The sequence below is a fragment of the Engraulis encrasicolus genome, chromosome 5 (genome assembly GCF_034702125.1).
Source record: "Engraulis encrasicolus isolate BLACKSEA-1 chromosome 5, IST_EnEncr_1.0, whole genome shotgun sequence".
Taxonomy (NCBI): domain Eukaryota; kingdom Metazoa; phylum Chordata; class Actinopteri; order Clupeiformes; family Engraulidae; genus Engraulis; species Engraulis encrasicolus.
Window position 1 is genome coordinate 23,865,377 of NC_085861.1, and position 15,535 is coordinate 23,880,911.

The 15,535-nt window shown below is 41.3% G+C and overlaps 1 protein-coding gene across 3 annotated transcripts; it reads right to left on the reverse strand.

Moving 5' to 3' along the window:
- Window positions 1-2,746: 2,746 nt before the first annotated feature.
- On the reverse strand, window positions 2,747-15,268 carry si:dkey-79d12.5 (protein BTG3). 3 transcript variants are annotated; one of them, XM_063198969.1, is made up of 5 exons: window positions 15,053-15,268; window positions 10,215-10,396; window positions 9,800-9,937; window positions 5,681-6,077; window positions 2,747-5,026 (listed from the first exon to the last, which is right to left on the reverse strand). In XM_063198969.1, exons 2-5 carry the CDS (start codon window positions 10,385-10,387, stop codon window positions 4,817-4,819), a joined length of 918 nt encoding a protein of 305 aa, XP_063055039.1. In that variant the 5' UTR covers window positions 10,388-10,396; window positions 15,053-15,268; the 3' UTR covers window positions 2,747-4,816. The 3 variants fall into 3 exon arrangements, with proteins under 3 accessions (XP_063055039.1, XP_063055038.1, XP_063055040.1); XM_063198968.1 differs by having other exon boundaries at window positions 2,747-5,029; XM_063198970.1 differs by lacking the exon at window positions 9,800-9,937 and having other exon boundaries at window positions 2,747-5,029.
- Between the last annotated feature and the right edge of the window lie 267 nt (window positions 15,269-15,535).

Here is a 15,535-nt window from a genome sequence, read left to right on the forward strand (position 1 = left end):
CAGTTTCCCCAACGTGATGTCATACCTGCAACCCCACCTAGTACTAAAATGCAGTACCTGTACTTTAGTAGAATATGTATCCTCATAATGCATACCATACCACCAGTGGCACGCTGTAATAGTCATTGAAAGTATTACTCTACTGTTACATAACACAGGGCCTTTAGTAATGTGCTATGACTCTGTCATTGCCTTTCTGGTAACAGCAAATTCATAACGCTGTCTTTTAACGGGTTAAGTATGCTACTACTACTTTGTCACTATACAATTCTGTGTGTTCGTGTGTGTGTGTGTGTGTGTGTGTGTTTGTTTTAAAAGTATATGTTACTCCCCACAAAACTTTGAATTTCGTAATTCAACTAAACTACCCACCAGAGGTGGCCAAAGTAAAAGTAGAAGTACATTTATGGTGTAAGAGTACAACACTAGCACATGATATTGCATGGCGGTTACACCAGTTATTCCATTGTACCTACCATGAGGTGGCTAGAGGCTGTTACTGAAAAAAGGAAAAACTTCACTTCCAAATTCTTTCCAAACAGTGCAATCAGGTCCAATCAGGTATATCACCCCAGTAACTGTAGACCAGTTACTTAGTGATGTCACTTGTGTTGGAAGTGAACTATGGCAGGTTTTGTTTTTTACTTCGACTTCTACTTTGGCCACCTCTGCTGATCACCCACATGCACGTACGTCTCTGTGTCATCATATCTACGGCTCTGTGTCACCCATACTAAGAAGGACCTCCCATGGGCAGATGTGGTATTGCAGGCTGTATTTTTTGTAAATTTTACAGGCAGTCCCAATAAAACATATACACATACTTTCAATCTATGGTCAGTATGTAAATTAGGTATTTATGCAATTTTCAAAATGAATTTACAGATATCAACTTTTGTCACAGCCAATTCTTAAACTCATGTCTAAAGCAGTGTTTTCCAACCTTTTTTGCCTCATGTACCCCCCAAGCCTTTCCGTTGTGCCATGAGTACCCCCTAACTTAAGTTTTACATTGGTTTTTCTATTCCAGTGTCCTATGCTCCATGCATTTGTTAAAATTAAAATTTTCAAAGTACCCCCTTCAGTGTGCTCGCGTACCCCTAGTGGTACATGTACCTCTGGTTGGGAAACACTGGTTTAAAGGCTTCGCTATGAGTCCTGCAGCCGTCACTGAAATTGAATGCAGCCATTGGAAGCTGATGCATAAAACTAGGAAAGTAGAAAATACTGTTATGGATTAAACTTATTTTAGAGGTATACAGGGCTGATAGTATTCAGGCTCCATGCCTGATTTCAGGCTTGACAGAGTTTGCAAAAATAAAAACATTTATAATAATTAGCCATTGGGTTATTCTTATCTCAGAAAGTGGTTCAGGGTTTTCTTCTACTACCAGGCTTGAATAATGGTCATACACAGGCTATTAAATGTTTGAATAATGTGTCAAAATAGCAGGCCTACGTTACGTCATTTTTGTCGTCGTATTTTGTCGTCGTCGTTAGGGTAGGGGAAAAAGTTCAGGCTCAGGGTTTTTTTTCACGAATCACCCCTGGGTATACAACTAAATGGTGGAACAGTTTGACTTCTGTCCCTAAAGCAAAAGTTCCTTTAGATATGCTTTCCTAAAATGTACTTAATATTTTAAGTTTTGAAGTCCAAATTCATAAGCCGATAGCATAGCATAGCATAGCATAGCTGTACCTGGATACCTACCCCTCTGAAAACAAGTAGGCTATATCAGAAGCAAGATTAACAGATTGCAAAAAAAAAAGAAAGTTGTAATAGGCCAACTGAATAAAGCTCTTTGACGAGACTCCCTGAATGTGAATCCCAACACCCTGCTCAAGCCCAATGTACTGTATGCTCACAAGCCCAATCATCTGCGAAGTGTCACAGATGTGTCACATAAGTTCTCAACCTCATCGACAATCGGCGCTCTGCAGCTCACCACCCCACCACTGCACCGCATCCCATCCTGTCCTTTCCCAAGCAGTCTCAGCTTGGTCCTGTGGAGGAACTACGTAATGACCTTGGGGCATGTGACGCCATCTCCCCCCAGTGGATCCTTCCGCCAGGGCATCCTGTCGTACCAGTGCTGACGGCAGTGACCCTGCTCTCATGCCACACACACACACACACACACACACACGCGCCAGTGTCTATGGGTGCGTTCCAATATGCGACCTTGCGTCCTCCACTTGTGCTTGGGGCCTCGTACCAGGAAGTAATACGTTGTGATGAAATCACTGACAACAGCATTATATTTCAATATCTCGCAAAAACTCAATTGTAAAGTTCTTTTCTCATTTTCTAACTGGATGGTAAATGAAGAATAGTCCCCCAAAAATTGTTTTGGCTAGGCTGACAGCGGGGAAACCTAATTGTTTTCTCCACGGAGGCGGGGCATCAGCCAACTGGAGGACGCAAGGTTGCATATTGGAATGCACACTTTGTCAGCAGCGCTCACTCACACAAGGTCATGCACTCCATGTTATGGGCCAAGTGTGTTTCAATGTTGCATATACTGAAGGAGCTGGTTACGTTTGCTTCATTGTGTGTGTGTGTGTGTGTGTGTGTGTGTGTGTGTGTGTGTGTGTGTGTGTGTGTGTGTGTGTGTGTGTGTGTGTGTGTGTGTGTGTGTGTGTGTGTGTACACTCACATGAGAGCCAGACAGAATGTATGCCTAGTTCAGAGGCATATGAAGAGTTCACTTGGCAAGAGTATTTATAAAATAAAAAAAACAAAAACAAAAAAACGATCGTTTTCACATCATTGCTTTTATATATAAAGACTAGTAATAGTGATTAAGCACACAAACGGATGAGCACATTGCAGCATAATGCCTCCCAAGAACAAATTACAACAGCCATTTTAACAAATCAGTCACTGACTTTTCTTTGTGAACAGCAAATAAATAAGCACACACATCAAAGATACAGAGAACCAAGAATGATTTAAGGGTGGCAGTGAAAACAATTAACAATAAATTAACCGTCCAGGTCCAGGGACAGCCTCTTGCCCTGAAAAGGCCAAAGCTTTTTATATTAAAGTGCACCCTTATCACCCGTTTGAAATGATCTGTTTAAGAGGTTCTTAGAAAACATCATGGGAGCCATAGGCCCATACATGAAAACCCTACTGCATTACAAAACTCACAAGGAAAATTAAAAAAAGAAAAATGAACACAATAGTTGCATAGAAAATTCAAGTCTGTGATGCACACATTTTCTCTAAAAAAAGTGATTTAAGTGATTTGCAATTTCTCAACAAGAACTCAAAGCAGTTAGTCAAGAATACACACTGTACAAAGCTTCTTGCGACGTTGAAAACAAAAAAAAACATTTCCATTACAGATAAAGCCATAAATAGTAAAGATTACCAGGTGGGGGATGGCTCTTTTCAGTTTTATATAGCACCACCAAGATCAGATTTAAATATTAACAACAGAAAAAAAATCCAAGCTAGTAACAACAGTACATATTAAATTCGAAACAGATGTAGATGTGGAGAGTAACAGAGCAATAATATTTACACATGTTCAGAAATTCATGCAGGTTAATTAGGCCCAGGAATAAGTCAAGAGATTCTGAATGTTATCACAGTGATTATTCTCCTGACAGCAGTTAATCACATTAACAGGAATCACATTTTTTTACAGTATAAACAAAGATTGTGCCAACAAAAATTGTGCCATTTTAGCCTTTGTGGGCATGAACTAAAGCAGAAACGTTAATTTGTTTCAAATCAAACAAATATGTAGCCTAGTTTTAAAGTACAGAGCTAATGTTAGCGGAGAAGGAAAACAAGCTCCTGTTTGTATTGCTGATTGTCCCTGAGACCACTGCTAGAGTTAGCACAGGCAGTGCAAAGAAGTTTTCTTTGTTTTTACAGTCTCTTAAGTAAAAAAAGAAGCTTCACCATTCATTCCATCATCTATTATGCACGTGTCTTGAGCTACATATTATACGTCACTAGAGGGAACCATTACACGCGAGTCGTGTCATCTGCTTTGGTCTGTCTGCAGTGCATGAGTGTTTCCCAACACACTACATAGCTGCTAGCCACTTAGCAACTCAGGTGGTTATAGATAACTGCATTGGAATTAAAAAAATGTCACCACTATAGCAAGCTTAATTTCAAATGCCCTTGAAACATGCAGCATTGCGTGTGAGGTTGTATAGAAAAGGACACTTTTTTGTTTGTGTTTTTTTTTTTTACAAAGCTGATGTAGACTGTGCACTTATAATTTCATCCCTGATAAGTACACCAGAGTAGGATATGGTACAGAAGACCTTAACATAACATTAATTTAAAAACGAAGACCGTACTGAATTGGTCCATCAAGTGGCCTCTTAACAGGCTGTTAGACATGTGTCTGTGGTAACGAGACTGCTCGGTCAGGCTGTAAGTAAAAATAGCTCTCCTGACTTGACATGCCGATCAGTTACTACAAATATTGCATGACTGTGAATCTATTTTGGCGTGTGTGAAACTTACCAACTGGTTGTCCAGGCGTCACATTCAAAAGTGTAAGAACAGAATTTTAAAAAGTAGAATAGATCTTAATTTAAAAAATGTTGCATTTGGTTGCCATTTCTTTTTTTGTCATTTAAAAAAAAACAGGTGTTGTGTTTGAAAAACAAAAAACATAGTTAGGATTGTGAAAAATACAGTCAGTGGAAGTTAAATTAAAAAACTGTGGAAATCGCATTTTTTTTTTACATTAAAAACAGAAACTGACCATCATGTTTTCTGAAGTAAGGAGGTAAGGGTATGTTGTTAAGGGAAGAGGAATTAGTGGTGGTGGTGGGGGGATTCTTATCCCTTCACTGACCCCCAGGGCTGCAGAGTGGCATGGGGGATGATGAACTGGGGTGGTGGCTGCGGCAAGACGTAGTAGCCCATCATGGGGGGTGGCGGAGGCCCACACACTGTCGTGAGGAACACAGGACCCTTCTTCTTGTACGCCGGCTGCCACACTGGTGCTGGAGCAGGGTGGTAGAAGTACTGCAGGCCAGCAGGGGGAATCTGCTGATGGGGAAAGACATGTCACAGTCAACTACTGGCTTTTATTGGTCTGACATTGTACCAATAGAAAAACAACAAGTGGCGGCCAAGTTGTGCTGTGTCGAGCTGTGCTGTGCTAAAATGGGAACTGCAGAATGCTCAAGTAAAATTCTAGAACTGGGGAGAACTCCTCAAAGGGTTACGTTGGGTTAGATAAAAACATCTGCTGGGTTTAACGCAATGTAAGGCGAACACTTTTTAAAGTCAAACTGAATGCATTGGTTATTAGTTCCTGAACAAATAGAGCTCAGCTGGTGAATGAATGATGCAAGTCAACAAGAATGTTGCTGTTGAGTGACTGGGACTACAATTATGGACAGGCCAACTTAATAGTGTCCTAAAAAAATGACACGACAGATGGTTTCAAGTCCATGTTTAGCTGGCAGTTCGGGTCCAATGACATACGTACGTGCCATGTAAAACGCCTTGCACCGTCTACATTTGAACAGTCCAATTCAACAGTAGGTCAGTGCCGTGTGAACGGCTGTATACATTGTGCTACATTGTGCTACCTTGTGGCGCAAAGTCCAATTCAGAGGCTCAAACACAAACGCAGACGGGTGTGCCATGTCAACATGTACAGTACTGCCAGATATCCCCTTCCCGAGTACACACCTGAGACTTTGGTACTTTGGTACGCGTTCCACGCGGCCGAGGCTTCATCGTGATAGTGGCCAGCGCCTTCTCAGCCTCTGCCTTCATCTCTTTCTCCTTCTTCTTCTTATTGCTCTTCTTCATCCCTTGTTCCTTCTCTCCCTGCGCCGGTTTCTCCTTCTCCTCCTCCTCCTCCTCCTCCTCCGCCTCACTGGAGGCCTCCGAGCTGCAGTCGGAGGAGCTGGCTGAGTGGTAGTCGGACGTGTCCAGGCTCAGCAGGTCCACCGACCGAGCAGACACACCGGCGACGTCTTTTTTGTTGCCCTTCTTCTTGACCACCGCCTTGTCTTCCACCTCCACAACTTCCTCATTCTCGCTGAAGCTGGCGATGGTGAAGAATCTGCAGTTCTCGCCCGATCTAATGAGTGAGAGAGGACACAGAGGAGGTTATAAAAGACAGGCAAATGACATGGCTTATCACACAAGAGGCAGATGCATTGACCTACATGGAAATGCAAATTGAAATGTTATGTGGGCTGAAATTATCGGACTGAAATCTACCCTAGTCCTAAATGAGGGATATGTTTTTCTCAGGCGTTTTATTTTCAATTTTCTGAAACAACATACTTATTCTCTGAATAAAAACATGTCATGTTACACCTCTTTATGGGATGCAATACAAAAGTATCTCTAAATCCACAACCCCAGCAGAAAGTTGTGGCGTACCATAGCTACAGATACAATTACTTGAATGCTGACCCATCACTCTATGAAAGGAAAGTAATATTGACTATCCCATCATCTGTTGGATGGGCAATAATATCATCTTGCAAAGCAGAGGACTGTGGTTCGTTCCTGAACACCAATGGCCCACTAACATACTGACCCATACGCGCAGATAATATGTTCATACAGAATATTCAGCCATAATTAAACAAACCATACAATCGTCGTTTACAAAGTACAGTGTAATGACAAGTCACAGGCAACAACACAATTCAACACAAGTGTTCATTCAAGTTACTTTGTGGAACTTCATGACGTTCAGAATGCTCTCAGCTTGTTTTGCAAAGGCAACATACCAAAGGTCAATACCAAAGCGAAACCTTCAGGACCGGACAGTGCTTCATTGATTTACCTAGTCTGTAACATCAGCTGTGCATCTAGACTGCCAATGACAGGGTAAATTATCTACAAGGTAAATGTCATGTCATGGTAGCGCATCTGCTTTGTATGCATTTTGAGCCACGTGATGCAACATAAGCATGTTATGGCTGGATGCTGCTGAGTAATCTAAATAAGCCACGTGGAGTCTGAGATTCATGGTCACACAATAGCCACACAATAGGACCCCACTACTACTGGCTACTGGCAATATGTCTGGAAAAAACACACTTCACAGAGTGTGAAACTTGTGAAAGAGTCGTTGGGCCCAAAATGTTACCGAAACTGGATCCAGAAGAATTTGCACTCTGAATTTTTTTTTTTTACTCAATGCCACCACACATGGTTCGACTTTACCTACACCGCATTCCACATTATTACGCAAATGACATTTTTCGCGGTTTCCCCAAATAATCAATACAAATGACAGTCATCATAATTTTCAAGTCATCAGTCATTAGAGTACAATTAAAAAGTTTTTGAATGAACCTTCCAATGACATCTGTATTTTTTTTAAATAATAAAAAACTTAAAGGAGTAGTCCGGTGTGAAATGGTTTACGTTGTGTCAATATGTGATGCTGAGCGCTGACGTTTGCCTCATACCTCGCATCCAAAGGTCCCCTGCATTCCGAAATCCGAGTGCTAGTCGGGACCCCGCGAGCTAGGTGAAATGCAGCTTCTGTTGGGAGGTCCTGGCACCTGTGTTAGTCATGGGGCTAAATCTTTACTTTACACCCATTTACGAGGCTCAAAGTTGCAAAAATGTTGATCCCGTAGTGTCGGGTCTAAAACTGACTTCAGCTTCAGCGACAAAACACCCATTGTAAAAAAAAAAAAAAACCAAACCTATAATATATATATTTTGTCGCTGAAGCTGAAGTCAGTTTTAGACGGTCTCCGACTGCAGTCCAATAACCACGTGATGTATCACATGACCTATTGTTTCGATAGACTTATCGCGACTAGAAAAAAAGATGGCGGCGCCCGGCAGAGTCCTCCGAGGCGCAGCCTTCAAAAACGTAATTGTAGTTAAACCAACGGTGCACTATCAAACTTCTCAGTGCCTGGATTTACATGTCAACAACCACCCGACACTACGGGATCAACATTTTTGCAACTTTGAGCCTCGTAAATGGGTGTAAAGTAAAGATTTAGCCCCATGGCTAACACAGGTGCCAGGACCTCCCAACAGAAGCTGCATTTCACCTAGCTCGCGGGGTCCCAACTAGCACTCGGATTTCGGAATGCAGGGGACCTTTGGATGCGAGGTATGAGGCAAACGTCAGCGCTCAGCATCACATATTGACACAACGTAAACCATTTCACACCGGACTACTCCTTTAAAATGCTCTGTTCCACATTATTAAGCAAAATAGTTTTGTAGTGTTGTAATCCAAATTTCCAATTTACATCAAAACAGTTGGAATTTGGTACCTTCTAAATTACATTTCAATGTTCAATACTTGGTGATAAGCTCTTTTTCTTACTAACTGGAATGCTGCATTTAACATTGAAGTCAATGGCAGGGCATTGTATGGGAGTTATGGAAGCCCAGATATCCTTGATGCTTTGCTCTCAACTGTTTTTGTTTGTTTGGTCTGGTGACCCACACTTCACTCTTCAATATACCCGTAGATTTCTATGCCACCTGTAGGTGCTTTGGTGGTATCGACATTCTAACTCACCAGACATAAAACCCCATTGAAAACGAATGGGATGTTATGTCTGGTGAGTTAGAACGTCATCACCTTCAAAACACCTAAACGTGGCAGGGAAATCTACGGGTATATTGAGGAGTGAAGTGTGGGTCACCAGACCAAACAAACAAAAACAGCTGAGAGCAAAGCATCAAGGATATCTGGGCTTCCACAATTCCCATGCAATGCCCTGCCATTGACTTCAATGTTAAATGCAGCATTCCAGTTACAGCTTATAACCAAGTTTTGAACATTGAAATGTAATTTAGATGGTACCAAATACCCACTGTTTTGATGTAAATGGGAAAAAAAGAAAGACATTTGGATAACAACACTACAAAACTGTTTTGCGCAATAATTTGGAACAGAGCATTTTGGGCATTTTAAGTTTTTTAATATTTTAAAAAATACCGTTATCATTGGTAGGTTCATTCAAAAACGCTTTAATTGTACTCTAATGGCTGATGACTTGAAAATTATGACGACTGTCATTTGTATTGATTATTTGGGGAAACAGCGAAAAATGTCATTTGCCTAATAATGTGGAATGCGGTGTAGTGGATGGGTATCAGAGGTGTGTAAAGTAGAAGCACTCTTACTCACGTAATTACAACACAAATTCATGATACTACATAGTTTATTCCACTGTACTTACTGAGGTAAATAGATACACCGTAAGACTACTTCTGCTTTTACTTTACACACTTCTGGTGGGTATTGAGAGTGAACCACACATTCTGTGAAACTGCCACAACGCTATCCTGCGTCCTACCAGCCCCTGACTCATACAGGCTGTGGTATTTTCTTCTCAAGAAAAGAAATGTGTTGCTGTGCAGACACATTTCTTTGTGGGATCAAAACCAAATAACTTTCACAGAAGAGTACATTTTTTTTACAAACCAAATAAGCAATAAATAATGTGACTGTTGTATATTGCTCAATCCTCATTCCTCCTCCACGAGCGCTCATAAATCCATGTGTCGTCATCACTGCCCTACAGGCTTTCATCCCTAGACACTGCTGGGTTGTCCCACAGACGTGTGAGTCAGGTTTTACTCACGTCAGGGTTTTAGGTGTGTGTGTGTGCGTGCGTGTCATGCGCGTGGTGTGGACGTGAGCGAACATGCAAACGTGCCTACATCAACTCTTTATAAGGATATTCCGGACTGTTACCGGTGTGTGTGTGTGAGACAGAAAATAAAAGAGACCGAGCATGTGTGTCAGGAAAAAATAAATGTGTGTGTGGTTCTGTACTCAATGGAGATAGCAAAACTCACCTCACACAGACCTCCAGTGGGTCGACCCAGAGTGTGATCTCCCTGGGCAGGCCCAAATCAGACAGCTGGATCTCGCTCTCCTCGCACGCACGCCTGACACACTCGTCACACGGCGACGTCGCGTTTATCCTAATACACCTGATATGAGCAGACACACAGGCCAACACTTAGTCTCAGACCAATCACAATCCTGTGAACTTTAACAGCTTGAAGTGTCTAGCATGTGCTGCAGTTAATTTGTTTGGTTTCTAATGACATACTGTGAATTCATTCCAAAACTTCTGGATTTTGGCCAAAAGTGGTTCTAGAGTGTGATCTCAACACACTCAAAAAAGAAATCGCTTTTTATTCCATGGCAGAAATTTGGGCTAATGTACGCAGCCACACACACACTAATCAGTCTTTGTGTCTATACCTGAATGCCTGGCCCTTGCTGGGGTTCTCTGGGTACCAGTGGTCTGTGTATTTCTCGCACAGGAACTTGTGCAGCTTCTCGCCAAAGTTGTCGCCTTTGGTCTCGTCCACGCGCCCTCGCTCTAGAGCGATCCGCTTGAGGAAGTTCACTGCCGCGCTCACCTCTCTCTTCATTTCCTCAAACTGCAAAACAAACAACACAGCATGTTTTTGCGTGCACCGTGCTGGGTAAATATGACACAGATTTCAATGGCAGTGAGGCGAACCAATATGCTGTAACACAGTGGTTCTTAACCTTTTTTTCTCAGCGCACCCCCTTACCTGTTCCCATGACTAGCCGCGTACCCCAAACCCAACGTGTATAACGTGTATAAGGACTAAAAAAGGATTTTAGTGATGAATCACAATGATTTTTGCTTGAGATATTAATGAAAAGCTTAATGACTTTAAATGGGGACCAAAACATGTTTTCATTTGGTTTAGATTTGACCTAATTATAATGTTCCCAAGCTGAATTTTGGTCACAAACTCAACACAAACAACATTCCGCGCACCCCCTGTAATGTCTGGCGCACCCCCAGGGGGTGCCCGCACCCCAGGTTAAGAACCACTGCTGTAACACACACAAAAAGAGTTTGTTTGTTTGGCTGAGGGGGAGATCATAACTGATTAAGAGCTATGTTTTTTTAAACCACACATTTTTACAAAGGCAATACATAAAACAAGATACATGAAGTTAAACTTGGGAATGAATAATAGATTCATAGCAGTTCAGGAATCTTCTGTAAGAACAGAATATTAAGTTGGTTGGCTTCATACTTGCGAACCAAAACTGGCAACCAATTGCACAAAAGCTCTTAAGAGCTACTGGCCTGGGATTGATCTGGCCTTTAACACTAAATACACGCCTGCATAGTGCGTTATACTGTGTATGGTTGATTTGAATGTGGACATGGGATGCTATCGCCTAAATCAATATATCTTTCCATAATGTGTTTTTTTTTTTTTTACAACTGAGCTGCCCATGTAGTTGTGGGCTTAAACAAAACCAGCCTCTGCCTAAGCATCTCTAACATTTTTATTTCTCCTCTATGTGAAGAGCGAAAAAGCACAAGAGCCTTGCTGTCACTCTAAGAGATAAGAGATGAAAACCTTCACAGAGACAAACAAAAACACCATTTAGGTCCTAAATATGCTCAGCACAGCAGCACTACGGGTAGGCATGAGATTGGTGGCAAGGCCATTGACGACACACTGGCAGGAACAAGGGACATATTTACATACAAGGAAACACGTTTGCAAATTCGAGATGAGTGTGGTTGTTGTTTCTCACAGGCAAGAGAGAAAGGCTCTGACTAGTCATGAACGCTTCATGAATAATAATAATAATAATAGTAGGGGCTAGTAAGGTAGTTAATCTAACTTCTTCACATCAACTACCCAATATTATTAATTAAACACCAGCACTTGAGGAATAAAAAAAACATTTGAAAGCCAATCGACCATCGTTGATCACCTATGCTGATTTATATTTACTTCAAACTTAGATCTGGGACTTGCTGGTAAGGCGAAAAACAAAAGTGCAAAGGAACTAGCCTCACAGCTTTACGGAGGCGAGTGAACTGCTGTGCTCGGTTGCAGTGTCTGCAGAGTGCAGACTTGTGGCAAGACTCCATGCTAGACAGCTAAAGCCACAATGTCTTTTTCTTATGTGAGGCCTGTACACCTAACAATATGGATGACGTTTTTCCAGTAGAAATATTGACAAATTATGGCACGTGTTGGCTATGTATGGGGCAACTTGGAAATAACCTCATGGGGGCATAAAGTTAAATAAATGTATTCCTAAATGTACACTACTGTTTCCGGCATATTAAAACCTATAACACCAATACCAAAACCATATAAAATGCCTTTTATTACGGCAGTCTGGCCTAGTCAAAGGTTATGGTCATTAGTCACTCACTATGACCACAATTTTACACCACCCCTTTGTATTTGTCTGAAAGTTGCGCTTAATCAATGTTTTTTTTGTCTACTAAGCAAAACCTTGCGTGTTATTGCATCTAATTTTGACCACAGCAACAAACTAAGCTTATACCCTGAACTAGACTACAAGGTCCTTTTCTCATAGAACAATCTGTCTTTTGTGGTTTCGCCTTGCTTCCCTGAATCAATCTTCAGACTTTCCACACACCAAACAGCAACGTGCAGAAGCCGGCCTTGAGGCTCAGCCTTCATGCCCAGTCTGGCCATGCTTGTCTGGGTTTTGAAGGTAGTGGAGCGCTTTTGTTGTGATAGTAGGCAAAGACATAACAAAGAGAAGAAGTTAAAAGATTTTCCCAGTATGATTCACCCGTTTCTGATAAAGCATGATGGTTGGACACCTCATTTTCCCGGAACCCATAACAAATAGCTGGATGGCTTGAAAAACAACATAGGCGTACAAGACCAGGTACTTGAATTGAACTTACTGGAGTTCAACAATTGTCATTAGCCTATTAATGGGAAAAAATAATGATAATCTGATGTTTACAGTACATTGCCAATGTTTATTTTAAAGTACCAGTTTCACAAGAAGTTGGATGTGATGAAATGCTCAGTCGATGCCAAAACAGCGACTCAAGGCTGAGTCATCACTTTGTTCTGGATGACACGCCTCTGATGAATCCAAAACAGCAGGCCATTTGAGCACCACAAGGTGAAAGAAGCCCTCTAATTTACACCCACAGTGGAAGTGGTGGAGGGGAGCTAGATGAACTAAAGTGGGTCTGTCAAACCAGCTGCTCCGAATCATGCTCCGAATATGCCCTTTTCATTTACCATAGGCCTGTAACGATAGAAGTCACGATCTGATTCGCATCACGATCTTTGACCTATTGTTCGATACACCCCACGATTTTTTTTCATTTATCTTTTTTAAAATAACTCATTTGCTTTTCACATTTGCCAACATTATAATATAAAATCATAATAGAACAGGTTACAAGAGGCTACTAATAATTTTTAAAAGTTTAAAAATAATAATGATGACGATTTCACATCATATCATACAGAACTTTGGAAGGACGCATCATGATACTGCCTTCTTGCACCGCAATACAGTATCGTGATTCTGAGTATCACAATTTCTCGGTTCAATGCAATATCATTACAGCTCCAATCTGCCATAATACAGGTATATAATGTAAGGTAGATTGATAGGTTCAGACATTAGGCAGATCTAAGTGTGTACTAAACGTTTAATTTGCCAAGCAATGGAATTGTTTATGCTGCTGGTAGGGGCAGGGCGATTTGAAGATATATATCATTATCTTGATAGAGAAGTGTCTACGGTGCACTCTCTTTTCTATCGTTTTTATTGTGATAAATTTGAAAGAAAACAGGTTTTGTGTCAGAACACAATAACGAGAAAATAAAGTGAATAACTGAAAACATATACACAATTGTGGTACATCGTGATATAAATGGATCCATATCCTGATGTATGTTTTTTTTCATATTAGTTTCCTTTGGGATCATTAAAGGTTCTCTACTCCACAATACAAACATGTGGGCATGTCTCACAAATTAGATTCTTTGGAGACTATGGCTTCAGAGTGACCTTGTTATTATGACAACTAATAAGATGGTTTACCAACCAGACACATTAAGTTTGCACAGATGGAGATTTGGGGGGTTAAGGGCAGTCTAAAGGCGTTCCACCGCCAAAAACAAAAGAAGATTAAATCCAATGTAAGAAGATTGAGTGGGCGCTCATCTTAAGGAAGCCATTGAGTCAATAACAATTGAGAGCATCAAGCTTTAAACTGGCTATTAGGCCTACACACAGTAGACTATGGAATGCATTTATCAGAGTGAGATAGAAAAAAAACAGCTAGGCCTACTGTTTTAACTCTCAACCCTAGCTGCCAACATATGTTGCTCAAATTCTTTGACATTAAATTGACCAGTCACCACAACCTGACCTTTATCAACAGCAGTCCTGATCTAATCACTAACTTGTCAGTCCACTAAATTGATCAAAGGTTCAAGCCTACAACTAAACTCAGACAAGTTATAAGGGTCATACGTAGCCTACTGTAGGCCCAACAGACAAACAAAAGACGGGCGTGCACGCGGTGACAACAAGCTGGTCCATTCCACACCGTCACGTGTTCAGAGAAGCGCAACAGTTGATACAATGTTTTAGTTTGTATCTAGGTTTTGACACGTTTTCATCATAATAAGAAGATAGACTGGCGCGCGGGGCAACGTATGGTGCGCGGGAGGAAAACCTCACCAACTTGTTAGAGATAAAAGGTTAGGTACACTGAAACATTTTCCACTGGGTAGGCTAGGTTGTGCTGGTTATTTCCGCGTGGAGACGGCAGTTGCTTCTTGTTGCGGGCGCGCGGCTGTTTTGAGAAGAAAACTCAGTAGCGGAAATCCCCATGTAGGCACACAATAGTAAAAGACACACAATAGTCTCACTCCAAGGCATAGAAGTAGTATTGCGTTAACTTTTCGATAGAATCACAAAGTTAGTCAAACTTGTCCACGAGGTGTGGGCACTCTCTCCAAAACAAAAGTTCATATCTTATTAAAACACTTGGGCTAAATAACCTCTCTAATCGAATTGGAAACGTCTTCAACACATGTTAACACCACAATATCAGCCATGGTTAAACAACTTACACTTTTGAATACATTTTCACAACTTTCTATGGTCAATCTATCATTTCATTATTTTGTATGGGTAATAACGTAGACCATGTGTCAAAGTAAAGTCTGAACAATAGGCTATGTTTATAGCATACATTTAAATAACATCATAACAGTAAAATATTCGGGACTTACCAATAATAGTTCTATCCCAAGTGACTTCAGAAAATCCAAGTAGGCTGCCTTCAACGCGTCAAAGCAACTATTTTCCTTCCCCCTGACACTATCCCCTGGATATTCCTGATAAAACTGTCTGTGCCTATAGGCCTATGTATTTCATTGCTTCCTTGTTCAGTAGTACGATCACAGTGGTCCACGTTCTGCTTTTTGCGCTGGTACGGCAGTCGTTGCTTTCCCGTCAATGATTAACGTATGACTCACTTCCTTATTCAGACACAGCGACGTAAGGCCCGTCCTACTACTTCGATGACGACAAATTTACTACAGACCATTTATGGTTTGTCCTGGCTGACGCCATCACGCCACATTCAGTTGACACCCGAAAGAACACTTTTAATCCTGTGTGTGGGATAAAAAAAAAAAGACGCACGACAAAAGTGTAGTGTTGCCCATGTTGAACATAAATACTTGTGCTATGTGTAGGCTACTACAGCACAC